Source organism: Panicum hallii, chromosome 3 (assembly GCF_002211085.1).
Source record: "Panicum hallii strain FIL2 chromosome 3, PHallii_v3.1, whole genome shotgun sequence".
NCBI classification, from domain to species: Eukaryota; Viridiplantae; Streptophyta; class Magnoliopsida; order Poales; family Poaceae; genus Panicum; species Panicum hallii.
The window spans coordinates 3,469,561-3,496,637 of NC_038044.1; the positions used below are offsets into that span (position 1 = coordinate 3,469,561).

General features: G+C 45.1%; 3 protein-coding genes and 1 pseudogene across 4 annotated transcripts; 2 read left to right on the forward strand and 2 right to left on the reverse strand.

Annotated features, from left to right (window-relative positions):
• Positions 1-365: 365 nt before the first annotated feature.
• LOC112884501 lies at positions 366-6,959 on the reverse strand (annotated as a pseudogene).
• A 50-nt stretch (positions 6,960-7,009) lies between these two features.
• LOC112886296 (CCR4-NOT transcription complex subunit 11-like) lies at positions 7,010-14,063 on the forward strand. Of its 2 annotated transcripts, none has more exons than XM_025952158.1 (13): positions 7,010-7,359; positions 9,189-9,293; positions 10,075-10,161; positions 10,503-10,556; positions 10,661-10,806; positions 10,908-11,061; positions 11,141-11,278; positions 11,531-11,602; positions 11,687-11,760; positions 11,857-11,998; positions 12,465-12,546; positions 13,287-13,391; positions 13,603-14,063. In XM_025952158.1, the coding sequence occupies exons 1-12, from the start codon at positions 7,171-7,173 to the stop codon at positions 13,382-13,384; spliced, it is 1,341 nt and encodes a 446-aa protein (XP_025807943.1). In that variant the 5' UTR covers positions 7,010-7,170; the 3' UTR covers positions 13,385-13,391; positions 13,603-14,063. The 2 variants fall into 2 exon arrangements, with proteins under 2 accessions (XP_025807943.1, XP_025807944.1); XM_025952159.1 differs by having other exon boundaries at positions 7,011-7,359; positions 12,468-12,546.
• Positions 14,064-15,237: 1,174 nt separating this feature from the next.
• On the reverse strand, positions 15,238-16,056 carry LOC112886719. The gene has a single exon (XM_025952695.1). The coding sequence runs from the start codon at positions 15,919-15,921 to the stop codon at positions 15,436-15,438; it is 486 nt and encodes a 161-aa protein (XP_025808480.1). The 5' UTR covers positions 15,922-16,056; the 3' UTR covers positions 15,238-15,435.
• A 1,943-nt stretch (positions 16,057-17,999) lies between these two features.
• On the forward strand, positions 18,000-23,134 carry LOC112884245 (exosome complex component RRP42). The gene is made up of 8 exons (XM_025949622.1): positions 18,000-18,136; positions 18,271-18,400; positions 18,511-18,567; positions 18,968-19,060; positions 19,645-19,723; positions 20,361-20,485; positions 21,983-22,126; positions 22,558-23,134. Exons 2-8 carry the CDS (start codon positions 18,275-18,277, stop codon positions 22,795-22,797), a joined length of 864 nt encoding a protein of 287 aa, XP_025805407.1. The 5' UTR covers positions 18,000-18,136; positions 18,271-18,274; the 3' UTR covers positions 22,798-23,134.
• The last annotated feature ends 3,943 nt before the right edge of the window (positions 23,135-27,077 follow it).

Sequence of the window (27,077 nt, forward strand, 5' to 3'; positions counted from 1 at the left end):
GCGTCAGTAAAGCAGGATTGGGTTTTTATTGATTGGATTTCGATCATTCATGGTGATTGGCTTGATCTGACCCGGTTGGGTGAGGATTTGAATGAAGCGTCTTGATGAGCCTGTAATTACGTTGATCATTACTACTAGCTGCTTGGTGTCCAATGGTCTCTGGCAGATGGTGCTTTTTTTAGCAGAACATGTTGACCGTGTTGAGGGAAGGTCTACTTGGTTGTTCCTTTTGTGTGTGAAGAACAGCGGGGTCATCCGGTCATGTGTTTCTCTCTTTCAGCTGGCATTTTACCAAGGCTAAACGTTTGGTACGGTTACACACCACAGGCAAAGCCCAGTCTTCATAAGCTGCGAATGCTTTGCCGATAGAGATACTACAGCGACCATAGAGCACGGTGTGCAGGTTCATGCCTCCAGATCACGCATGCGGCCACCACGCAGACCATGTTTTAGCATCATCTACTGAATGTCTAGGCATTCTTTTAGGCATAAGGAGGACTGGAGGAGCATCTACGAGGTTGCTCTGAGCTGAGGACCTAAGATAAGGGCTGAAGCCCTTCACGCGCTTGAGGCCTGGAAGGTGTCCGGCTTGTGCTTGTCTACCAGACCCGTCAGGGTGGCGTCCAACTCCTTCCCCAGTTCCACCTCCTTCTCCATGTCCTCCAATTGCAGGTATGGCATTGCAGGTTGACAACATCCAACCGTGAATTAGTCACGCTCCTTAGTTTGCGAACTTGAGTAGTTCCGGAGTCCACATCAAACAGTCTAGCCTTTTCCTGAAAAATAGTTAGCAATAATTCTGTTGAGGTAGTAAAATGCTGAAAGTAACTGTTCACCGGATACGTCACAACTGACATGGCTTCAAGAATGTGTTTTAACTTTTGAAATAACTACGCTACATACTGAACTTGGAGGCTTCATTTGAATAAACAGGTTAAAGATTCCAATTCTCAATGGACATTGTTACTCAGTGGGTGAACAAAATGATTAACAGATGCCAAGCATAAACAATATGCCAATGAAGTGGAAAGATAAAAATAACCAACTTCACGTGTCCTGACTATTGTAACAAAAATATATTTCACACATGCATACAAGTTCTATTCACACTTGACACTGATCATTATTCAAGGCATAAAGAATTCAGGGGAAAGTTCACTAAACTTATAGAAAACTAAGCATATAAACAGAATCAAAAGCATTACATAAGCATATAAACAGAATCAAAAGCATTACATCTCTAAGAAATAGTACCTTGGGAATTCTTGTTAAATGTCTCCATATCCTCTTTGTTCGCTAAGAAACCATATAGTTGTCTCTTCCCACCAGGTAAGAATCGAACCTTGCGGAACTGCCATCCATCCCTGCCTGTATCTTAATCTACAAAGTGCCTATGCAATTGTTCTGCCTTCATATAGCCCACAGCCGAGCATTCAAATATTAACACATTCATCCCACGGTGCCCAGCTGGACCATAGGCATGGTGAGCTTTAGTAGTTGCATATTCACCAAAATAATTGAGGAGCTCTTGGTTTCCCATACCTTTCCACTAATCAGATCAAAGAATAAATAGAAATCAGAATACAATACAAATCAATTTTATAGCACTTGAAGAGATATTTCAAAGGTCTTCTCCTATAAAAGCTAAGAAAGACGCATTTATGATCCACAGCTGGTTGCTCCACCTATGCCTAGTAAATCCAAAGTAGCAGAAAGAAACATTGAGCGGAAAAATAATTAGTGGAAAAAACAATTATAGAAGAGAATAAATATTGCAGGTTAGCCTCCAGCATAGTTTAATAATTGTAAATATTTTAAGACATTCAGCTCAATATATTGTTGGGACACAATGTGCTGAACTCAATTAGAAGAATGATAATTAAAACTCCCCATCCCAAAAAGAAAGATAGCACATTATTCATATTAACTGATCCAGGTAGGAAGCATATTGCAACTCTATACAGTCAGACAAAAATGCTCTAACAAGATGCATAAGTATAAAAGCTATGCTTATAAGGGATAGAGGGAGCCCAACTGTAAAATTTATATTTAAAATTAATAACAATCCACAAGAAAATAATATTACAACAAAGTTATCTACTCAATACCAAAACACCATAACCTCCAGTATACTAGGAACATGAACAAACCACAAACTGACACAGAAAGCAAACAACGTATTGACATAGCCAGAGGCAAAAAAAATCAGTCACCTTATCAGCATCGTCTTTTTCCAACATGGTGTTCATGACAATAACCATTGGTGGCCACACAATCTCACGATCAGTGCTTTCTCGCAGTCCTTCCTATTTCCCGAACTGTTCACCAGCTGGTACCACCGAAGTACCCCTGTGAGATAGCTCCTCGTCCAGCAATGCAGCCAATTCTCTGTGAAGCTTAACCCTTGTAGAACCCTTTGCCTTAGCATGAGTCATCGAAGGTTGCATCCCATTGTACCAGTCGATTGCCCCAGGTCCATTTTGGCATCCCGGACAGTGCCATTGCCTAGTTTGTTCATTTATCTGTTCCACACTCAATGTATCCAAGTCTTCAAAGAAACTTTTGAACCACTTGTTCATTTTTCGAGTCTCAAAACTTTTCTCACTTGCATTAGAATCATAGTCATCACTTGTATCATCACTCAAATCACCATCATCATCTGATGTATAATTATCATCGACATCCTCCACCTCATAGTCACAACCAGATGGAGAAGCAGCATCCTTCTCACATTCAGAACCAGATGTGCGAGACCGGGATTGCCACTGCCAACCATTTGCCAGAGGTGGAGTCGCAAAAGGGCGTGGTGCTTGCAGTTCTCTTTCCATAGCCCTTGTTTGTGATGGCGGTCGAGGATTGCCTCTGTTAGCAGCACCACGATGTGCAGCACCACGATGTGACGATTGAGCCTGACTGGGTCCAATAAGGTTGTGAGGAACCATTGCCACCCCATGTCGATCTTGCTGTGTTAGGTGCAGCATTTGTGGAACCCAACGGCACCCACTGTCTCCCAGCTGCACGCCCTGGTTTCCTCGACTTCTTCCCAATGGTTTCCCAGCTGCCGTCTATAAGCAGAGTAGGATTATGCAGTGTCTATGAATAATGGGAAGAAGTGCACATTCCACTATGGAATTGAATGATGCTAATTAATTAATTGTAGTCTTAAATGATGTGAGGAGAGCTGCGGGAATTAGGTTGTGAAGTACTTGGAGAAAATATTTTTACCCATTCAACATACTAGTGATTTCACAACTGTTAGAGTTTTATCAGTAGCTAATACATTGACCAAAAGCTAGCACCCATATCTAGTTGTCAAGAGATACATGTATTTATTAAAGGGCCAATACACATTAAGATTAAGACAACGATTGGTGGTAACTTTTTTTTTTTCCACGAATATGCCTGAGCACGTATTTCATTAAGAGGAAAGTAATACGACTATTAAGGCGGATACAAAGTACCACCAAGCAAGTGGCGGGCGACCGCAACAATAGATAAAAACAGCAAGAACAACCGGGGAGGATACTAACCCGAACCTACACACCTAGCCAAAACCAAAAAACTGTGCCTGCTAAAGAATACTACAACGTCAAGGTGCGAAGGTCGACAACACAGCAAGGTGCCAAAGCATCCACCCGACCAACCAACCACGGCGGCAAAGCATCCGCCCGAACAATCTCCAACCAAGACGGCGGCGGCAAAGCATCCGTCAGAGTAGAGCGGCGGCAAAGTTTCCGCCAGCAAAGAGAGGGGCGACAAAGCGTCCACCAACTGATGACCAACGCAGGACGATGCAGAAGAAGCTAAACAAAGGCAGGCGCAGAAGTGGATAATCTCCGAGGAGTGCAGATGACCGCCACCAGCAAAAACTTCCAAAACGACGCCTCCAGGGAGGGAGTGATGCCAAAGGCGCCATAGTCGTCCGACCAACATGGTCTAGGTTCTCACCCGGAACGCCCACCAGAGAGGAGGGAATAGGGGGAAAGAATAACGCCTCCAAGAAAGTGAACGACGTCCGAGGACGTCGCCGTCATAGGCTTTCGCCTCCACCCCATTCCCATCCCAAAGCCGAAGGCCGACAAACGCTGCCAAAACGCAAGAGAGCCCACCGGTACCCCGCCCAGACCGCGACTAGAAGGGGCGGCAGCGGAGGCAGCAACCGGGCGATAGGAGGCCGGCACCCCAGGCCAGAGACCGGCGCCCGGCAACCAGCCCCCAAGAGGACGGCTCGAGGGCGCAGCACCCTCGGGTTGGGCGGCGGGCGCAGGCCCACCGCCACCCGAGGGCTATGGCGGCGGCCACCCGAGGGCGGCGGCGGCGCGCGGCCAAGGGCCCTGGCCACCCGAGGCACAGCACCCCGGGGGCTGCAGCGGCGGCACGCGGCCAAGGCCCCGGCCACCCAAGGCACATCACCCCGGGGGCTACGGCGGCGGCACGCGGCCAAGGCCCCGGCTGCCCAAGGCACATCACCTCGGGGGCTGCTGCGGTGACGGCGCGCGGCCATGTCCCTCGGCCACCTGAGACAAGCACCCGGGGGCCCGTGGGCAGGGGGGCGGCGGCGCGCCCCACCCGAGCCACCGGGGGCACAACACCCCGGGGCAAGCGGTGGCGGCTGAGGAGACCCCCACCTAGGCCTGGCAGCAGATCCGGCCAACGGGGCCCTGGATCTAGCAAGGAGAAGGCTGGATCCGGCTCTAGCTGCTGGCGGCGGCGAAGGGCGATGAGGTTGTAGGCCGGGAGGAGGGACGTGGGGGAAGAGAGAGGAGAGGGCGTGGGGAGGCGGGCTGAGCCTACTTCGGCTCAACCGGTGGCCGCCACCACTGCCCGGACGGTCGCCGGTGGTGGTGGTGGCCACCGGAGGCAGCTTGAGGAGGCAAGACGGACGGCAGCGGCAGGCGCCTGGGAGAGCGACGCGGGGGGAGGGGTGTTTGATTGGTGGTAACTGGTGGTGCGAGAGCGTTTAACATGCAATACTTACGGCATGCATAGTGTATATGGCACTGAGTATTGGACTAGGGAGAAAAATATGCATAAAAGAGTCACAAAATGCATAAAAACAATGCTACAGACTACAGTAGGAGTAAGCTGCTGCCATCTCAGAAATGCACTTTCATCAAGTCTTCGCTCCAGATTTGTTACATAATGAGCAGAGCAACAAATGAAAATAAAAATTAGTCAGCAGCACCATCTATGCAACAAACCTTCAGTGTAGATAGCTGACTGGATATCAGGCTTGACTAGGAACCTTGAAAAATCCCTTTACCAAATTCATATCATAACTCGAATCCCTATGCAAGGCGTAATCCAAACTAATGAGCAGGTGAGCTGAATCCCCTCCCCTCACCGCGAGCTCGCACGCTTGTCGCATGCACGAGTCAAATCGTTTCCCGGAACAAAGTTCCGGAACCGCCACCCTGAACCCAACCCGGCATTGCACGATCCGTCCACCCACAGGCCACAGACCACGCAGACTCGCAGAGGGAGGGGTGAGGGAGCGGTAGGTGCTCACCGGAGCCTGGAGGCCCGCCGCCGCGGCGATCCCCGGAGCCAGACGTCGATCGCGCGCCTCCTGATCTTCGGTCTCCCTCCGCTCCAGCAGTCCAGCGTAGTGACGGTGAGTGGAGAACTGGAGATACTCGTTTCCCCCGCCCAGCCGCCCGGTCCACCTGCCCCTTTTCTGGCGGAACACACTGACGTTGCGGGGCCACGTGAAGTGGGTCCCAGTGTGCAGTTGCTTGGGTAGCTTCTGGCCGCAGTGACGAGCCGCCGCGGCCAGTGTCGAAGAAAAGAAACCGTCCCGAAGCGAGTCGCCCCCGGTCAGCGCCGCGGGCCCGCCGTATCACGCGCGATCGATGAGTCGCGCTGCCAGGCAACCAAGCGCCGGTACCCGGCCTCTCCTGCCTAATCGAGGCCGCGGGATACGGATCCAACGGCTCCGAGCAACACAGGGGGTGGACGGTGGCCAAAGCCGCCCGCCGGAGCGCCGGCACCCGCGAGGCAGGGGCCAGGGAGGAGGGAAGCGAGGAAGAGGAGGCGCCCTTCCCCTGGGCGTGCCAGCTCCGGCGCCAGACTCACGGGTGTGCCGCGACTACGGCCGTACGGCGTGTGCGGTGTGCTCCGACCCCGAGCGCAGCGCGACGCTCGCCGGGAGAGCGCAGGCGTCGCCGCTCCAACGGACGATGGACGGAGGAGTGGATCGTGGTGGACGTTCGTGAGTCGGCGGACGGCGTTGGCTTGGTGGGAGGCAGGCGGCCGCACGGTGATGTGGGTGGGTAACTGCATGTTTTCTCAAGCAAGCAGAAGCAGGTTTGGTGGTGCTCTGTCAGTATCCGATCTGCAGGGGGTCAACGAGTCAACCCAGGGAAGCACCAAGCGATCTGCTTATTTAACAACGCCTTTTGCAACACAAGAGAAACTATGAATGCTTATGGCAATTTATTTGTTGGGTCCCTCATGTTGTGCCCCCCTGAGCGATGGAAGCATAGTAGGGCGCTCAATCCATAGTGCTACTCTCTGTCTTATCACAACCGATAGGCGACAGATCAAATGCAACACATTAACGATTAATATCTATGTGTGTTACCATTTTGACAGCCTTGCACATATTAACGTGATGATAATTGGAATCATACAGAACAAGGGCTCTTCATAAATGGAAAGCCTCTAAGGGTGTACTTCTATCTATGTATCTAGAAAAAAATTATGTACCTAAAACAACCGATAATTTAGAACGGAGATGGCGACGTTCTACTGATAATTTGGAACGGAGATGACGACATTCGAGTAGAGGAGCCATACGACATGCTATTGACGCGGATATTATAATAATTGCTGGATATTTGATTTGCATAATTGAAAAGGCCAATAACCGATTGCAAGGGACACTTTGCCTTACATTCCCACGTCACTGAGCAGCCCAGGCCCGGTCGGGCCCAGCCGGGCCGCAGGTCCAGAACCATCTGGGCGAAATGGAAAGAAACGCAAAACCCACACAGCCGCACCCGTCCGATCCACAAGCCGAGCCGCGCCTACTCTTCCCACTGACCCTCCGAATCTGCCCCGAAAGGGCCCCCAAGAGAAGAGAAAAGAAAAGAAAAAAAAACCGAAGCCGGAAAAGAGAAATCCTCGCCGCCGTCCCTCACGGCGACGGCCACCGCGACCCCGACCCCGATGACGACGGCGCCCACCATGTCGGCGTGCGCCCCCGTCCCCGCGCTGCAACCCGACGAGCGGGCCGACCTCCTCTCCCTGCTCGCCGCAGCGGCCCGCCCGCTCGCCGACGTCGTCGCGGACTTCCTCGCGCGGTTCCCCCGCGAGCGCCGCCTCCGCGTCGGCGGCGCGCTCTGCTTCCTCCTCGAGGCAAGCCGCTGCCCCGCCCTCCCCACCCTCTCCTTTGCTCCTCCCCGCAGCTCGCTCGCTCGCTCGCTTGCTCCGTTTCGTCAGATTGGGCGGGGGGCTTTCGCGGCGGGAAACGGATCGGGGACCAGCTTGAGTTGGCTGGGTTAGGGTTCGCGTTCGGTAGCCAGATTCGGTGGGTTTTGGGCTCGCCGAGGTGGCTCTGAGGCTATTCTAGTTTGGAGGGTTCGGGCGCGAATCGGGATGAGTTACGCTGCTGCGTCCCCGCGACTCCGCTTGCTGATTTGGGTTCAGGCTTCCAATGGACTGGCGGGTTGTTTGACCGAGCTGACATTTGTGGGTTTTGGAGGCTACTGGCTCGCCATCTTTCGGTTTTCATCAGGATGCCTTCTGAATTTTGAATTATTTGAGTTTGACCTGTCATGTATCCCTTGACTTGTAGATTTAGGGCCATTTCTGTGGTCTTTGGCCTTCGAGTTTCTGTGTGGCTTCATGTTGACGTTGCTAGCTCGATCAGCTTTGTTTGCATTTGTACTTGTGAGAATTTCATACCGAATGGATACTTGATTTGAATTCGTTGCTGCAGCTGCTTTAGTGTCGTTGATGATCTTGAGTCACTGGGCTTAGGCATTGGTGAGATGAACTCAAACAAACACCAGTAACGATGTTTTCTTCATCACATCTGTTTGCTTAATCTGTTACTTGTAGGATGCCATCAGATCAAAAGAGCATTAAGAACTTGGGTCTAAACTCTTTTTCCAGGGTTCCATATTGGACGAGGATTGCTAGCTTTTAGCTAGATCCACTGCGTGTGTGAGAGGACAATTAACACTGCTAGCTTCATAGATCCACTCTCGTTTCATATTGATTAAATGGACCACCCTATCGAAAATGCTGCTAATGGTTCATGTGACCTGAAACTAGAATCTGCGCAAGTTTTCTTAGCTCTTATAGTCTTGTGTGGAGTAAGTAATGCTAAATCTGTGGTGCAAGTATGGCTAGCATTTCAGTTTGATCTACCACTTGTCTGTTATGGAATGCAAGGAAATGGTTCCATATTTAGAATGCAGCGCAACCTTTTAATGTCTGTAGCATGTATAGTACATGAATTTGAACTTAACACATTTGGCAAGAACTTTAATCTTTATTTCGAAGAAACAATGAGCTAGATGAAATTCAAGCTTTGGATTTTTTTTTATTCAATTGCGCAATGTGAAAAGAGCTTTCACCCTTGAAGGCGAACCATGGGTTGTCTTCAGTTATTTTAGGCCCCTTTGTAAAAATTCAGTCTTCTTACTTGATTTCTTCTCATCTTTCAAGGCTCAATGATTTCGAGAGCAACCATTTTTTCCTACAGAACATGTCAAATTTCTCCATTAACCATACTGCACTTATTGTAGTAACAAAATTATTTGTAGGTGGAATATAGAATGGTGCAATTGGTATGTATTGATTTTCCACTAAGTAGTGCATGCTATAGTTGATTTAGTGGGTTGCTACAGTTCTGCAAGTGTTGGGATGTGCTGCAGAACCTTTGATGTACTGGCAATTGCCCACTGTCTGATATGCTGTCCTGTAGCAACAATGCCCTCAAGAGTTATGTTCAAATTATAATGTGACGATAATAGTTGATGTTTCCAAAGGCATTGTCCTTAATAACAGCACTTTTGCACCTTGCATTTGCAAAATTTTAGGAATATGTTATTCGCCTACCTTGAGTTCATTTTGGGAGTTTGGTTGGTTGTTCTGTTCACTTTGAGATTCTACATTATATATGTGCTTTCACAGAAACCGGGCTACAAATCTGATATATTATGTTGGTCTTTGACTAGGACAAGAAGATGCTCCATCCTACTGGTCGTTTAATTGCATTTGCAATTCTTCATCAGAGCTATTCCCCACAGACAGCAAATCCATATGTTCCTATGTTGTTAAATGTAAGCTAATTCCGGCACCATTTTTTTCTATTATTGTGGTTTGGATTATGATGGAAGAGTTCCCATCTTTTTTTTTTCTATTCAGCATACTTAAACAAATACATGTGTGGAAGTGCAATATTCTTCCATATGTTTTATGATGAACTGGATCCGGATTCTATCACTGGAATCTGATATTGTAAACTTAGAGCATTATTTGATTTGCATGTGTTAGCTAAATCAAACAGCTGGACCGTGGACTGGCCAATGATATTTCTTGAATTGCAACAGCAATTTCTTGACACGATTACTTTTTTGTAAAGACTAAAGAATGCGTTTGTTCGCATTTTGATTATATATTTGTTCCAACCAATCATATATCACTCAACTACTGTTCATTTGCTGTCACTATGCTGTACAGCTACTTTTTATAGCTTTGATTGAATACCTTTCATAGCAGCTGGATCCTTGCCTCTTGTAACTGTGGACTTTTAGTGGCTCAGAAACAGAATCGAGTACTTTCTTTTTTGAAATAAAGAGAATCGAGTACTTCCTTTCATACGTTAGCATCATGTTGAAAAACTGGATATTGCAACTTGCTTTGCTATTTTTCTATGGCAAATGATCTTTGCCTTTGGCTCTATCAGCTGACGGTTGTTCTTATTCTTAGCATATGGTTGCAGCACAGGCTGAGCAACATGATTCAATTGTCCTTGAGATCCATTTATTCCAGTGTCCGAAGACACTGGACTAAATAATTTTCATACTTGAAGTCTTAATTTCTTTTGTTGATTATCCACAGGGAGCCTGCGATGAAACATCGGATAAATCAGAACAGGCATTTGTCCAACTATTATTGACTTCATCCAGTGGAAACAATAATAATGAGGTTTTTTTCTCTTTCGTTGACTTCTTTATAAACACGAGTAATGCAAAATTTGGTAGGATGCAGGATGACAATATCATAGACATTATATTTCTCCTTTCCTATGATGACATACATCTACTGATTAAGGGTCATACTAGTGTTGAAGTATAAGTGAATTGGACGCCTTTCCCAATCAACTTAGGTTTTTGGGTACAACTGGCTCGCATACAGCTCAATAATTAGGCATCGTTACTGTGAATTTTTTAAGGTGCAATCATTAGGTTGGACGTTATCTTTTCATTTATTGATTTGGAGAAAGGAAACTGCATAGTTGCATATCTCAGCAACGGTTTTTGTTTCAGGTCCTGAACCAGTCAGCTGTAGATTACATAAATGGGTCTCTTTCAGCATCTCAGGTGGGCTTTTACTTTTGTAAAATGCTATTAAGTTTTGATTAAGTAAAGATGCTGATTGAATGCAACATTCATGCAATTGTTCATATACTCATCTTTTTGTATAGGTCTTGTTGCCACGGGAACAACTTGAGAAGCAATATTGCAGTAACGGTGTACAATCTCAGCCTCAGATTAGTAGTTTCAGATCTGCTGCTGTTCGAAGTGTTATACCAGATCCAGATGTGCCTCAAAGTTGTGCAAATTCATCGGAGTATGTAGGCTCATCTACACCCCATCACCTTAATTTATCTTGTGGTGTCTAGAGTCCATTTGATCTAGTCTTCTCCTGTATTGATTTTGTAATCTTATAAGGTCTGCGATATCATTACCTGGAAGCAAACAGAAATCTGCTTCTGATGATAGAGATTCCGCTCTTGCTGGTTTACTCCAAGAAAAATCAGGGGCAAGGTTGGGTCCTCAGTGGATTCGGCCAACACCCCCAAGACTTCCTGTACTAGATGGGGAGGTAAAACAGTCAAGTCAAAAGTTGCATTTTCATAACAGCTTTGTTTCTATATGTAACTTAAGTTGTGCTGAACATGCAGCTACAGTGGCTGAACCCTGACAATAACCACGAGCTATTATGGGATTATAGCATGTGTGCTGATACGAGTCGAGGGGCTGCTATCCGAGATTTGATTGCAAGAGCCTTAAAAGGTCCACTTGCACCTGCCCAACAGGAGGTTCACTGCTACATTCTAATATTTCTTCTAGATAACAATGGGTGTTTTACTAAATTGTTATGCAACATATCTAGTTCCTACGATGAGGATTTCTTCTCTTTTTTCCTTATAAAGTCTGCAATTTCATTAGCCTCAGTGATGGATAAGTTTATTGTATCTAGGCTTTAATCACCCTCTTTTCTCATACACATTCATTGGTTTTGTAAGATATTTCCAATGGTACATGCCTAATTTGTTCGCAGCTTATTGCAGCAAGTCATACTAGAACTGGCAAATGATCCGAAACTGGTTTATTACTGCGGGATGACTCCACAGAAGCTTCCTGTATGAATGCTCCTTAAAAATGTTGAGTTCGCACATATTTCATGTTATTTGGCCTTAGAAGTCAGAATTTATGTATGGTTTCAGGATCTTGTTGAACACAATCCTCTCATTGCTGTTGAGGTTCTTTCGAAGTTAATTAACTCTCCTGACATTTCAGGGTATGTCTCTTTTCTTTGTCATATGTTTAATTATCGTGATGCACCTTCTTCCTGTCCTTTATTTGATTAATAACCATTTCTGTTTTTTTTTGGTAGTTACTTTGCTGGTCTTGTGCATATGGACATGAGCCTGCATTCTATGGAAGTTGTGAACAGGCTTACTACTGCTGTTGATCTTCCAACGGAGTTTGTCCACGAGTACATCACAAATTGTATCCAATCATGTCAAAACATTAAGGTTTGTTCTTCTTTTGATTCATTAATTGAAGTTGATACAAATGACACTGACCCACCTTTTGGTATAGCATCACACCTTAATTGATGGTTAAATAAATCGAGTTTTAATATTTTGTGAATATTTGATATGTTCCACTGGGAAAGCTTAACCTTGACTGCATTCCCCATGGTAATGTGAGACCTCTACTTCTTCATGTGCCTGTTGATTACAAGCCCATAGGAATAAGTGATTTGCTGGTACTATTCTGTGAGCAATATAAGTGTTTTTATGACTAGTTTGTCAAATCACTAGTGATGTGTGTGAGATTACAGTTCTGTTACATGTTTTACATTGTTGCAAAATAAATTCCTTGGTAGTTGATGAAATGTTGTGCTTCACTTCTTAAACTGTGTTTTGCTTATCTTAATTTGGGACTTCTCATTTTAATGCTTGGGAAATGTTTATCTTAATGATTCTGTTTTATTAGCAGGATAAGTACATGCAAAACAGACTGGTGAGACTAGTTTGTGTTTTCCTGCAGAGCCTTATCCGAAACAAGATTATAAACGGTGAGTATATATATTGTTCACTTGTATGCTTGATGAAATCATGTTTTTGATCTGCTTACTGTTGCTGAAATGCTGCAATTTCTGCATTCTCGATCCAAAATATTAGCCGTCCAACATTACAAGTTTTGTATCCGTGGTTTCTACCTCGTGTGCAGTATTTCTATCTAAACCTTCACTCTAGTTCTTTACAACTGGGTATGCTATTTTTTGTGTGCGCACTTTTGTATGCTAGTTGCTTATCTTGCCTTTCATTCCCTGCAACATTTTGAAAATGCAAATGTTCTTAAACCACTTGTTGGCCTACACGGTTAGAACATCCTAAGCTGTCTACTTTGATTTGGAAACCTATGCACATGCAACTGTAACACTTCTTTAGCCTTTCTCTTGAATGAATTGCTTGTTTGGTTTTGTTGCCCCCTCCTTTTGTGTATGTATTGCCATATGCCTATATTCTATGTTCTGAAAATTCTGAACAATATGGATCTCCTAGATCTGGAGCTGCTGTTTGACAATAACCATGAATGTACTAATATAGTTACATCTAGGTTGTTATTCCTAAAATAACCAGTATTGGCATGCAATATGTTTTTCATTTCACTTTTTTGAAAGAAGCTGAGTTTAATAGCTGGTCTGCTACATTGTACCTTATCAGTCATCACGAAGTTAATTGCTTAGTTTTCCCCCCTTCTTTGTTTTTCAAATGGGCGAGTATAATTTTGTGCATGTTTCTTTGAGTGCAGTTCAAGATCTTTTCATTGAGGTACAAGCATTCTGTATTGAATTTTCACGGATAAGGGAAGCAGCTGGTTTATTCCGGCTACTCAAATCTTTGGAGTGAAGGAATTGTATGTCATTACTTACCTTCTCTGTACAATACTGCATCCTTTTTCCTAATTCTGTACATCTTCATTGTCATGGTTGATTCAATGCCTCAAGGTCGTTGGATGTGATCATGTTCTGTACTGAAATTTTCCATGAAACCTTTTTGGGACTTTATGGACTGTGATAGTTTGATGCGATACAATTGTTCTGATTGTTTAAAATTCCTATTGTCAGATAGACTGGTGGTATCGACATCGAAGGTTTGAACTTTTCTTGTTCTGGATAGTTCTATGGCCACTCTGGGTGTTCAAGATCACCTGGTACATTATGTGCATCATTTTCTTGTGGAATCCGTGGCACCCTTACTAATTACAGTGCATACCCTTGAAAGAGTGGTTAAAGAGTATGTCAAGAGCAGAGTCAGTCTGTCGGATAACATGTGGTATCAATTGTTGGCACAAGTTTAGATCAGTCTGTACTTCGTAGGCTCATTTGTACGGCAATGAATAATACTTGCATGCTTTGTTCAAATCTTCTGTAATTTCAGTGTAACCAAAACAATCCGCAATCTGTTTCTTGTAGTCTGTTGGTGCGTTTGCTTGGTGCGCGATGGTTGGATATATTTTTTCAGAATTGGTCTTCCATTCTGTGTATATTACATGACTACACGAGGCATGTCAGCCTTTCACATCAAACCTGGTTGTGTGTCGCTGGGCAAGTGTTACTTTAGTCAGTTTAAAGCTGTATACTGGGGATCTGGGATGCTACATATATAATTATAGTAATTTCTCCAGAAACACAGTTGGAATAGCAGCCTTGGAAATTGGAAGAGCAAAAAGGCAGGCGGGCTCCTACAGAAAAAGTATCAAGAAATTCTGTGTGTTTAAGAAACGAAACCAGGTGACATGCTTTCCCAGTTTCACTTCAAGATGCAATGTCGGTGAATGACAAGCGGATGGATTCATATTTTGCCCCGTATTTGATAAGCTCGTTTGGTTGTACACTAGTACTTGTGAGATGACAAATGATCTGCTTTTAGACGCCGAACCGTATAATTGAATTGAACGGAGATGCTTTGTGCCTTTGCAGCAGGTATAGCCAACCACAACTACCGCAGGGCATGTGATGAGGAAGCACTGTATCAGCTGCCTACCGCTTCTGTTGCTTCTGGATCATATCCTGTCTATAATTGCTAAAATGATGCTTATTTCAATTACAATTATACTCTTTAAAAAACAAACCATACAAGTTCTTTAGACAAATGTGTTGTGTATGATATGGCATCAACTACTGTCCTCCACAGGAACCTATGACCCTTAGCTTTATCTTTTTATTTAACCGGAGCCTATCCATGATAGTAAGTAAACAAATCTCAGAACAGTCTATATTGAGTAAACATTTTACTTCCACGCAAGACAGTTGGACAAGCTCTCCAATTAGCCTCTCGATTCCAAGGCCGGCATTAAGCGTTGACCGCGGTTTTGTCTGGCTGAAGGTGACGTGGAGACTGTTCAGCGAAGAGTGAATCCGGTGAGAGGCCGCCACCGTTGACGTACGTAGGCGACCTCCCGCTCGACTGCCTCGCTCCATCGCGCCATGGTGCTCCATCCTTGAGCTCTGATGTGGCCTTTGCCTCTATAGATTGCGGTGGTGTCGCCGGCCATGCTCCAGCATGGATCGCTGCATGGCGGCTGGAGTACATAGGTGAGGAAGAGACGTCGTCTTCCAGGAACAATCGGGAGGAGCCCAGACCCAGGCACACAGCACTATTAATAACAAAGCTCTGCAAAACGCAGACAACTCGGATCACACGATCACGATCACGAGAAGGCGCGCTCAGTCTCAGAGAATTCCTCGAAAGAGGAACGGTGAAGCAGCATCAAGAACTAGGATTTACCAAATAACTTGCTCCAGTTCCCCGTATATAATAACAGTCAACAAACAAAAAGGTTAATCGCCGGCTCGTACTCTCGATCGATCCACAACACGTCGTATAGCTATTAGCCAGCTGAATCATAGGGCGGATACACAAATACCAATCGCTAAGAATCTCATCGCACGCGCCCATCACGACGAGGCCGCCGCCGTGAAGTCGTCGTAGCCGCGGCAGCGCGGGCTCTCGGCGAAGTCCCCGAGCGGGAAGGAGGTGGCGACGGGCCCGATGTAGAAGCTGAGCTTGTCCCCGGCGCGGTCCACCTCGCCGACGCCGAGCCAGAGGAAGACCACCTTGACGCTGATCCCCTGCAGCGCCGTGAGCTTCCCGGCGGCCACCGAGCCGGAGACGCGCGCCTCGTAGCGGACCAGCCACCGCCTCGCCAGCAGGAACTCGCAGGGCCGCGGGAAGTACACCTCGAAGGCGCCGTCGGGCCGGAGCACGTACCCCTGGACGCCCGCCGGCAGGATGCCCCGCGGGAAGTTGTACCGCTCCAGCATCTCGTACGCCGACGGCGTCGTCCCGTTGCCGCCGCCGCCGCCGGACACCGCCCTGGCGGCCACGGCCGTCGCCGCGAGGAGGAGCAGCAGCAGCAGGAGGGGGTAGGTGGTGGTGGCCATGGAGGAGCAGCTCTCGCTGCAGGGTCGACTCGAATGGCTCCTCCTTGAATTCCTAGCTGGCTGCTCTGCTTACTTGTCCTCGGAAGGCCTGTGCTTTTGTAGCTTGCTATTGGACGGATCGACGCGCGTATTCTTGTAACCTCAACTTGTTGGTTCGGGTCGTGAGCAATTGGCGTTTATAAGCTGGGCATAGTTTGACTAAGCAAGCATAAAAGAAATGCTTCTGCTAACGAATGCTTATTGATAATAAATTGGTTGATATAATTGAACAATTCCTTTCATCATTGAAGAAGTTGTACTTGTCACATACAGAGGTTGTGTCCATGTTAGCAGTTGGGGACTGTGGAGTCTCCATCTCGTTTTAGCTTTACAGCCTAATGCACGCCATCTTATTTTTTTTTTTGTTTTTGTTTTTCTGATTGGACTATATGTGCTCATAGGCAATGGCCGGCATTGGGCAACAAAGCATAAAACAATGGTATTTTAATAAAATGAGCACGGTGTGGTGTATTTAGATCCATCTAGGACAGCCAGTGACAGATATTTTTGCCATCAGTGTCAACGCAACCAGCACGGTGTATTTGTTTACGATGCGCTTGTGTGTCCTTTTGATGGCAAAGCACATGGACGAGCACATACTGTTGATGCCCAACTAATAGAACAGTGTGATTTTTGCTGCAGTTCTTTTTATGCCATCGGTGAAGGATCGAGTGGGTCAGAGGCATGACTGTGCGATGCGTATGGAATATGGATGGGTGTAGTTCAAGAAAAGGAAGGGAAAGGATGGAACATTTGGGACAGGGACGTCTAGTTTCTTTCTTTAGGCAGAAAGAGGGGCACAACAAAGAAACAACGTCGATGGACGACACCCATCATATCAGCACTGAACTGGCTACTCTTATACAAATTTTTAGAATAAAGATTAAAGAGTAATTTGGATAAGCAGCGAACTGCTGATGGTGTCAGGATCAGAATAATCACGCCGACTAATCAAACTCAAAAGGCCGGGGACGTCGACGCGCGAGGGGGCAGCGGATGTGGAATGGCACGGAGGCAGGAGACCTTCCAAGTACCGGCAGAGGAAGATCCTCTCTCTGTTTTCTCCCCCCTCCCTCTCTCTTTGGCCGAGTCTGATTGGGCAATAATTGCCTGACAGGCAGGCCCGGATGAGCAGAGGATTAGCTGCTGCTGCATCGCAGCACCGCCAGCACGGCTGCGTGCGGCGTGCTCCCAAGTAGCCCTCCGCGTGGTGCCGCATGACAAGACAGCGGCGATGCTGATGCTGATGCTGATCAGACCATGTTCTCTTCGTGAAGCGACATGGCACGTGTGTTTGGAGCTTCCGTGTACTTTGGCTGCCTGTCTAATCTAGTTCTCATAATCCTCGGTTGAGGGTGACATGACACTAAGGGCGTGTTCGTTTCACCCCTCTAAAATCCGAAACATCTAAACTTGAGATCCGGCACCGAACATCCCTATAATTCGGCCTCTAATAAAACTGCGATTCTTTAGAGGGGAGAGCATTCTAAAGATTTTAGAGGGCTCTAATAGCAAACGAACACACCCTAAGCATGAGGAATCCAAAGCCTTTGCTACTTTAAGTGCTGGAGTTTTTTTTTCTTTTCCTTTTCTTTTGGCGAGGACTAAGTGCTGGAGTTGGCACTAGCATTTACCCAAAAAGGGCTAGCTAGCAGAGGGGCATCAGATACCTTGGTAGGACCTCCGGATAAAAATGATTCGAGGTTGTTAACTTTCTCTAGTCTCGAATGCTCAACGTTGATGATCAGTGAAAACAAGATTAAGTGATTAACAACAAAAGCCTAACACGCAATTCGAACAAGAGTAGCTAGTTTTTTTTTCCTTTTTAATTGACACGGACGGCTCAAAATCTTCACTTCATGGGCCGAATTGCTCCGTTAGGCATGGTACTGTATGGCCCACAGGCCTGATGTCGTGTCGCCCAAGGCCTCAAACCTGAACAAATGCGTTCTTGTCCTCTTTGCCGCTTCCTCCCTGCCCCGCCGCCTCCCCAATTTCCGCCGGCCGCCCTCGTCGCCCCCGTTCGGCTCCTCCGTCCGCCCCGCCCCGCGCCCCCCCCCCCCCCCCCCCCCCCCCGCGTCTGCCCACATTATCCTCGCCTCCACCAACCCAAATTCGGTCGATTTCAGTGCTCCAGAAGCCGACTGCTCGTCTAGCGGGTCTCCTCTACGCTCCGGTCAGCTCGCCTACTCACCCGCAGCATATTAGCTCTTCCTTCTCCGCTACCTTTTGTTTTGGTAGCAGGGGTTAGGGTGTTCGACGAATTGCCTCTGAGACCGGCTGTGTTGGTTTCTGTCCCGCTGCGTCCAGGACGATGGTGGGGCTCTCGGAAGGGGAGAAGCACTTCATCCGCGGCGGCATCGCGCAGGACATTCGCACCGACGGCCGCAGGCGGCTGCAGTTCCGGGCACTCTCCGTCGAGACCGGAGTCATCCCACAGGTAGGTTTTCAGGGTTTCTGCTTGTTTAGTTGCGCTCGCGTGCCTTTTCTCTTTATTTGTTTGGGGATGCTATGTGGATTCATGTTATTTCGGATTGGTGCCTGCTGTAGGCGAATGGTTCAGCGCGTGTCAGATTGGGTGCCACGGAAATCATCGCTAGTGTCAAGGTACGACTTCTCACACTTTGCTGCCCAAAAAAGGCTAGGCAAATTCTTGCATGATAAGTTCAATCCTCTGTCAGGAATCTTGTACTGGTCTCTGCTTCAAAATTCCTAACAAGCAACTCTTATCTTCGCAAGGCGTTGAGGTTATAAATCATTGATTAATTTAGCATAAGATGCCTTTGCTGTTGTAATGTAAAGTTATGAAGCCTTATATCACATTGCTATTTCTATTGGGACGTTCAAAGTGAGGGTTAATGTTAAGCTAGTGTTGGTGCCTGTCTGTTGATATCGTCAGTAAATATTCCTCCAAATAAGAAAACAAACTTGTTAGCCTAGCATGTTGTACCTCTTCCGCGCTGTCAGCTTATTTGGCTTCTTTGTTTTTGATGGATCCAATCTGCAGGCTGAATTGGGGAAACCAAGCATTCTTCACCCTGACAAAGGAAAAGTTTCTATTTTTGTTGACTGTAGTCCAACTGCTGAGCCTACATTTGAGGTTGGTGATTTGTTGTGATTGGATCAAATTGAAAACAACCAACTGTTTAATACATTTTTTTCAGGTGTATAATGTATCGCAATGCGATTATGGAGTCTATTTCAAAAATTTTAGATCTTTTTTAATAGAACTGTATACAGCTTTACTGCTCAAGTTTTATGATTGAATGCTAATGCTGTGACTTTGAGTATGAAGAAACGACAAACTTGCTGACTAGGAAAGTAATAAAGAGGCCACTAGAATGAATTTAAGAAGCACATCTCAAATTGTTTTTCTGACAATAATATAAAACTATTTGATATTTTGTTACTAGTAACCTTTAGGGTGCTTTTATAGATAAGTTCCTTTTCAGGATGTGTACATTTGATTCCAGTTAGTAGGAAAACACAAAAGAGTCATTTGATCTGTACATCGGTTAGCAAGTCCCTGGTAAAAAACACTGCTAGGAAGGAATTTATAATTTCCATTATTGAAACTCTGCACTTAATATTACTTTTGTTCCTTTTCAGACTTGGTTTTGTTTGAAATCTCTACAGTTTTACTTTTGTATGCTCATCTTATTTGCACTATTTGGATTTTTCTAGGGTAGAGGTTCAGAAGAATTGTCTACTGAGCTGTCTGTTGCTCTGCAAAGATGCCTGCTAGGTGGTAAAAGTGGTGCAGGTAACAAAAAAATTTATTGTGCTCCCTGTGCTGACATAGCTTTTTACATGGTCTTAGTGTACACTCATCTCTTTTAGTTTGATTCTCCAAATATATTAATTGTTTCTACTCTATTATCAGTTATAACTACTGTTCACAATTGGAAGTACAGCTAATTATATCTACCTTCATTGGGTTAAACTTTTGCTAGCCATTGCGTTATACTTAGTAATTTGGATGCATGGTACCAGTTTTAAGAAAGTTTATTAGACAAACAAGCTAGAACAGTATCACACGTCATCCCAATTTCACAATCAATTGCCAGTTTCATACCTATTTTTTTCCAGGTGTAGTACTTAATGTTATAATAAGTGTTGTGATTTGAGTATGCTGTAGTTACTGACCTACATAGCTGTGAATGTTCTTAGAATTTCCAGGTTATTGGGGAGGTTTTATTTAGCGATTAGTATGCTAACCAATTGCTGTTCTGTTTCCTTGATCATATTGTTTATTATAGTCGAGAAATCTTTAACGAGAGATTGATTCTCATTTTGTTATCTGCATGTCTGCTTGTATACAGTTTCTTTTCAATTCAAACTCATACCAACAATATTCTGTTATCATTTAACTGACTACAATGCATCAAATCATATTTCAGGCGCTGCAATTGATCTGTCATCCCTAATTGTTGTTGAGGGAAAGGTATGCTGGGATCTGTACGTTGATGGACTTGTTGTCAGTTCCGATGGTAATCTACTAGATGCGTTAGCTGCTGCAATAAAGGTGAGTGTTGATTTGTATCGGTTATTGCTTGCAGTTGTGATTGTCATCTTTTTCACAACTTTTCCAGTGGAGCCCAGCTAATGTGTTGGTGGAAAAGTATTATTAATTTTCTCATAGACAATTGTCGTAGCATCAGATATGGAAAGGCTTAGAATGTTTAATAAAGGAACTAATGCCACAATATTCTTTAGACTCTCTTTCTATCATTAAATAAAGGTCCTTCCATATTACACATTAGTTACTCTAACATGATAAAAGATATGTTATTCATAGCTTCGAATAATTTCATCCACAACTGACAAACTTAATAGAGTCTCAAATGAAGGAAAGATGATTTACACAAGCTGATGTTAAATTGTCGTTGAGGACCAAGCTATAGCAATTTTTCAAATGTCATCTGTTGTTTTAGTTCTGGATAGAAGTAGGAAAATATGAACACCTGCTAGTTAAATAAGATTACTGACAGGCTTTTTGACCAGTGAATCAGGTCAAATGTGCATAATGTGAAGGACAACTTTTGAACAGCTAGTCAGAGAGCATAGTGAATGCTTTGCTGCTGTTTAAGCTAATATTTTCCTTCACAGGAAATCAGCCTGTATCCTGCATGCACCATGTCAGTTTCTTGCATTTCTGTTTCGATTTGGGTATAACTCCATCTTAAGCTCTCAGCTATCAAAAAGTACAACTTTCTGCCTCAACTCTGACAAATGATCTCCTGACTAGATTGCAGGGTTATTTGTTGCTGACATGGATCAATTCATGACTAAGCTTAGGCAACTGCATAATAAAACATACAGTATCTAGGTTACTAACTACCATCTTTTTGTGCTCTCTAGATGCTTACGTAGGTTCTCTGATCTCTTCTGGCTCTGACAATTAGGAGCCCAAATTCTGGTTGTTGTTAAGGGTGAAAATTAGATTTTCCAGGAGAGTTGATGGGCGTATTAATCTTTCCTTAGATGCAACTACTTTCTCTATGTTCTTTTTTTTGTTGTACTTCCTTTTGGTGAGAAGATTCCTTCTTCTTTTTTTAATCTATGCTAGCTTAACAACACCCTTGGTTTGTTTTATCTAGAATGATTGCATTACTACTACCAAAAAATTACGGATAGTATTTTTCTGGGTCAATGCCACTTTTATGTTTAAGAGACCAGTCAAGTGATATGACATTCTTTAGCATATTCTTAGATGACACTATTTGAAATAAAATGTTTTTTTTCTGGATGTAAAACGCGAAGCACAATTGCAACAAAAAACCAAGCATAAATTGTAGTTAATTTGCAATGCTTGGATGAACCAACGTGATTCTGGCACCTGTTGACCAAATTTGAGTTGTTTCTGTTCTTAGCAGTTTCTGGTACTCTTACATTGCTGTCATATTTCCTTGTTATGCTTTGTTATACTGCTTGATAGCCACCACATTAGTTGACAGTTTTGACACAATAAAGACAATACAATTGGTGCATTTATAGATGCTAACGTTCTGTGTACCTGCAGGTTGCTTTGAGTGATACAGGTATACCAAAAGTTAATGTTTCTCTTAGTGCGGCATCTGATGAGGAACCTGAGGTTGATGTAAGCGATGAGGAATTTCTGCAGTTCGACACCTCCAGTGTGCCTGTTATCATTACATTAACCAAGGTAATGTGTTTTTTGTGTAACACTTTATTATTTGGTATTGAGTAGACATATGCTTTATTCATTATTGCAAGAGGATCATGTTAAATTTTTTAGAAATGGTCTAACTGTGCAGTATAGTAACTGCTTAGGAAGGATGGGTTTGAAAATTGCATGTGCATTCAGGTCTTGAGATGCCGGGTATGATTTAAACTGTTGAGTAGCTTCAATTCTATGATCAGCTCTCATATCAAACATGGATAGCTCATACGAATTACTGTCCCAGATGAATGCCCCTGCATTGCCACGTGAAAAATGACACTACCCAGAATATTGAGCCCTACCAACAATTGTCACTACCCAGCAAGCCAACCACAAGCAACAATTGCCTTTTGTTTTTTCCTGCATTACCTATGTTTTACGTATGAATCTGTGCCCTTGGTTTCTTATGGCAGGTGGGTCGGCACTACATTGTTGACGCTACCTCAGAGGAAGAGTCCCAGATGAGTTCTGCAGTGTCGGTATCAGTCAATAGGAATGGCCAAGTATGCGGGCTAACAAAGAGGGGTGGTGCAGGGCTGGACCCAAGCGTCATCTTCGATATGATATCAGTGGCCAAGCATGTGAGCCAGCAGTTTATAGCTCACTTGGACTCAAAGATATCTGCTGCTGAAGCTGAAGCAGCTGCTGAGTGAGAAGGAGGGGGGGGGGGGGGGGGGGGGGGGGGGGGGGGGGGGGGGAGGGATAGCGGGGAAGAGGTTCATGTACACGTGCTTAATCTTAGTGACCTGCTGCCCTCACAAAAAAAGGCGAAAAAAGAAAAATCTTAGGCGCTTGCTTAGAAGAGAAGGATTATTGTAGGAATGTTTAGGATTTGGTTCAAGTTTATGCCAGTAAATCCCAAGGATTTGGATCCAAGAGTTCCTTTCCAAACAGTAGCGTGTTGCCTGGGCTTAGAAGAAACATCAGCTGACATGCAAAGTTTTGCTGACGTGGAGAGATGTCTCTCATATATGCATAATGTTGCTCCTACTGTGTTGCTGCCCCAGTTTTCCTCTAGGGTTATGTGGCAAAAAAAAATGGAGCTTGCTATGGATATATGAAGGCATATGGGATTTGGGACTGCTCAGCTTTACGAATTCCAGCTCAGCTCCTGAATCTTCGTGCCAAACACATCCAGCTTCGCGAACTCCTGTTTTGGAAAAAATATGGATCCAGGAGCTAGCTCCATAAGTTAAATAATTTTGTAGGCTTAAGGGTGTTCTAAAAACTCTATTTTTATACCTCCTCATAAAGTTATGAATAATTATCCTCTTGTTAAAAACGTTTCGTGAAAAAAGAAAGGCTGACGTGCCCCCGCGGCCCTTCGACCTTTCTTCCCAGTGCGCTTCCGCTTCCTGTTCCTTGCTGAATCTTGCATCTAGGGCGCCGCCGCCGCCCCTTGCCGGTGCCCCGCCGGCTGGAGTTCGCCGGCAAAATGAGTCGCCGGCCGTTTCTTCCTCCCGCTTCCGCGATCAGGCGCTAGGGCACGAGGCCATGGTCGACGCCCAGTGATCACCGCGACCGATCAGGGTCAGGAGGAAATCTTCTTTTCCTACTCTGGTTCCGTTGCTCGGCTCGTCGCCGCTGACGTATAGCCTGCCCCTCTGCGCGGCGAGGGTACTGTACAAGTGTACAACTGCATTCTTCTCTGTCTTCTGACAGAGATAGGAGCACAGTCGCAGCAGTGGCGGCTTGTGCCAGTGCCACGACAAGTCGACAACGTCGTCGACGCGGATGTTGACCGGTGGACGGCACGGCACGTCGCGAGTCATCTCACAGCAGCTTCGACGTGTACTCGACCAGGAGGGATGGACGCCGCCGCAGCCCGCAGCGCGCAGGCTCTCGCCACGCGCTCAGTACTCGCTGGCTCGCTACTCCTGTCATTTAAAAACATTTTTTCGATCTGGTCAGTACCGTTTGGAAGAATGTGTTTTTCATCGTGGGACCTGTTTCGTTTTCTACCCTCTAAATTTTAGACCCATCGTATCAAAAGAGAATCTTGATATTTAAAAATATTAAATAAAATCTATTTATAAAACTTTTTCACAGTTGGGTGCTAATTCGCGAGACAAATTTAATGAGCCTAATTAATCCATAATTTGCCACAGTGATGCTACAGTAATCATCCGCTAATTATGGACTAATATATCTTATTAGATTCGTCTCGCGAATTAGCACTAGGATTCTGCAATTAGTTTTATAATTAGACTTTATTTAATACTTCTAAATGACAAGATTCTTTTTGATGTGACCCTCTAAACTTTTGGTCCCAGAAAACGAACGCACCCTTGGCACGGGACTTGCCGTGCGCAGATACATGCCTACACTGTATTTTATACTAGTGACGTTGATATTTCATTTATCTCTCCCTTGGAGTCAGGTTCTTCGGTACTGGAGCATAGCATGATAAAAAAAATGAACATCCAAAATGCTATCAAACAACACGTATCCATCCACCATAGATAAAATATCTTACAATCTTTGACTTTCCTCGTATTCTTACTCTTACGTCTCTTAATCTGACAATCTTTTTACTTTTTTCCAAACTCATCTTAAATTAGAATTATACGGGTACATTCCGCCTGGAGAATTTAGATAATCATATATAGAGAGAGACAATGTCTTAATCAAATGTAACAATCAAGATTAGACGCCTTGGGCCTTGGTTTGTTGCTTCGATCCTTCCTTGTGGTCGTCGTAGGTTAGATTTCGAAGATCTCCTGCATATAATAAACAAAACTGAGCTTGCCGTGCGCATGTTCATTTAAATATGTTTAATAAGAAGCGTGTCTCACACGCTTTCACTCGAATCCGCATTCACTCCTATCTTCAGTTGCTAGAGCAGTAGAGCTACATAATGGTGACTGTTGCTCATTTCTTGTCAACACAAACCAGTCAAGTCTGATCAAAGCTCACCTATCATACTAGGATGTTTGGTGTATTCTAGGATGTTTGGTGCAGTAGACCTGTCACATAAAAAGAATTTTATTATTTAAAAATATTAAATAAAGTTTAATTATAAAATTAGTTGCAGAACCCTTAAGCTAATTCACAACACGAAGACGAATTTAAGGTATATTAATTCATAGTTAGCGGATGGTTACTGTTGCAAATTATGAATTAATTAGAATTATTAAATTAGTCTCGCGAATTAGCATCTATCTATAAAAAAATTTATAAATAGATTCTATTTAATACTTCTAAATAGAAAAATTATTGTTCGATATTTTTAAATAAAATTATCGTTTGATGTAACGGGTTAAAATTTGGCCCTCTGTAGCCAAATAAAATCTTAAAGCAAAGAAAAAAGCTGACAGCTTCACCTTCAACCGTGGATTCTGATCCAGCAGTTTTTGGCAACTCAGACCGCTGGCGTCACCTCTGCATGCATCCATGCGAAGCTGCCAAGCGCCAAGGAAGCACTCCACTCCCTTCAGGAACGAAGCTCGCGGAACTGCTGCCGCGTTCGTGCTGTAAAGCTACCGCGCCCGTACGTGCAGAGCTGGTGCTGCTTTCGTGCGTCCTTGAATCAAAGCTACCGTGCTATGATGCGGCGCTATGCTGAAACAAGATGTCACAGAAGCTGAAAAGAGCAGATCGATGGTCACTAGTAACGAAAGTCCAAAACTAAGACTAATGGTAGGCCACCTTCGATCAATTAAAAAGGGCGAAAAAGAACAACATCCCGTGCCAGGGTAGGTGGCGGTGTGCTGACCCCAAGCGAAGCTCAGATAACTTTAAATATGTTCCCACGAAGGTGCAAGACCTGCAACACTAGTTGGCCCTTTCTACTATACATAAGAAAAAAAAATACAAGCTATTGGTTCCCCGGTGGGAATATGCCTCTGATAGTCAAAGGCTAGGAATCTTCATGTGTATAAAAGAGGCCAGATTAGGAGGTATAAGGACTCATTTACAATCTAGAAGGATTTTTTAAAAAAGTTTAGGAACCTATTTGTAATATTTAACCCCACCAATGGAATAAGCATAAACAACCATTTGTCCTCCCTATATTGGAGTCTTAGGGTTTGGGTGAGAGAACTTTTGACCATTTGCTCACTTGTTCATTCTGCTTGCTCTCTCTTATTTTATCTTATCTCTCGTCTGTTCAGATCTAGCCTCTACATTATCGATATTATTGTAAGAGAAAATTAACTCATCATTCCAATGCCACCAAAATTTACGCCATCCCTTCAATGTCGTCCAGGGAATTTTCTTATAGTGTAAACCATGATTACGACCATCCACCACCCACCACGTGAAACCCTCAAATCGGTCACGCAACATTTGTAACGGACCCTTGTGGCCCGTTACAAGTCGCAACATCTGTAATGGTTGTTGTTTGGCGCCCGCTATCCATAAGCGCGGCAGGCTTGACCCTGAACTGGCCACCACAACGCCCGTTACCGATGAGGACTTCTGGTAACGGGCGTGTTAAAGGCCCGTTACATTAAAATGTTGTAACGGTCATTAAAGTGCGTCCGTTACGAAAATTGTACTATCGGTAACGGTCTCTTAATGTCCGTTACCGATCACTGTCGTACCGGTAACGGTCGTTTAAGGACCGTTACAGATAGGGCAGTGATCGTACCTAACTGTCGCTTGTAGTAACGCACGTTACCGATGATCATTTGATGCCCGTTACCGATAGAGCGGTGTTACTTGTGTCCGTTGATGCCCATTACCGAAGTCACTGGCGCAGCAGCCTGTGGGCGTCCTCCCGCGCCGTCGCCGCGACCGGCGCCTCCTTGGCCGCGCTCTCCTCCACCGCCGTCAAGCTGGAGCGCGGCGGCGCTGCTGCTCGACGTGTCCTGCTGCTGCTGCCTCCGCGCTGGCGTCATCGAAGGTGCCGGCGGACATCGACCGCGGTGTCCTCCGCGCCGTCGCCGTCCTCCAAAGCAGCAGCCCTTCTTCCACTCCGTCGCCGCGGCCG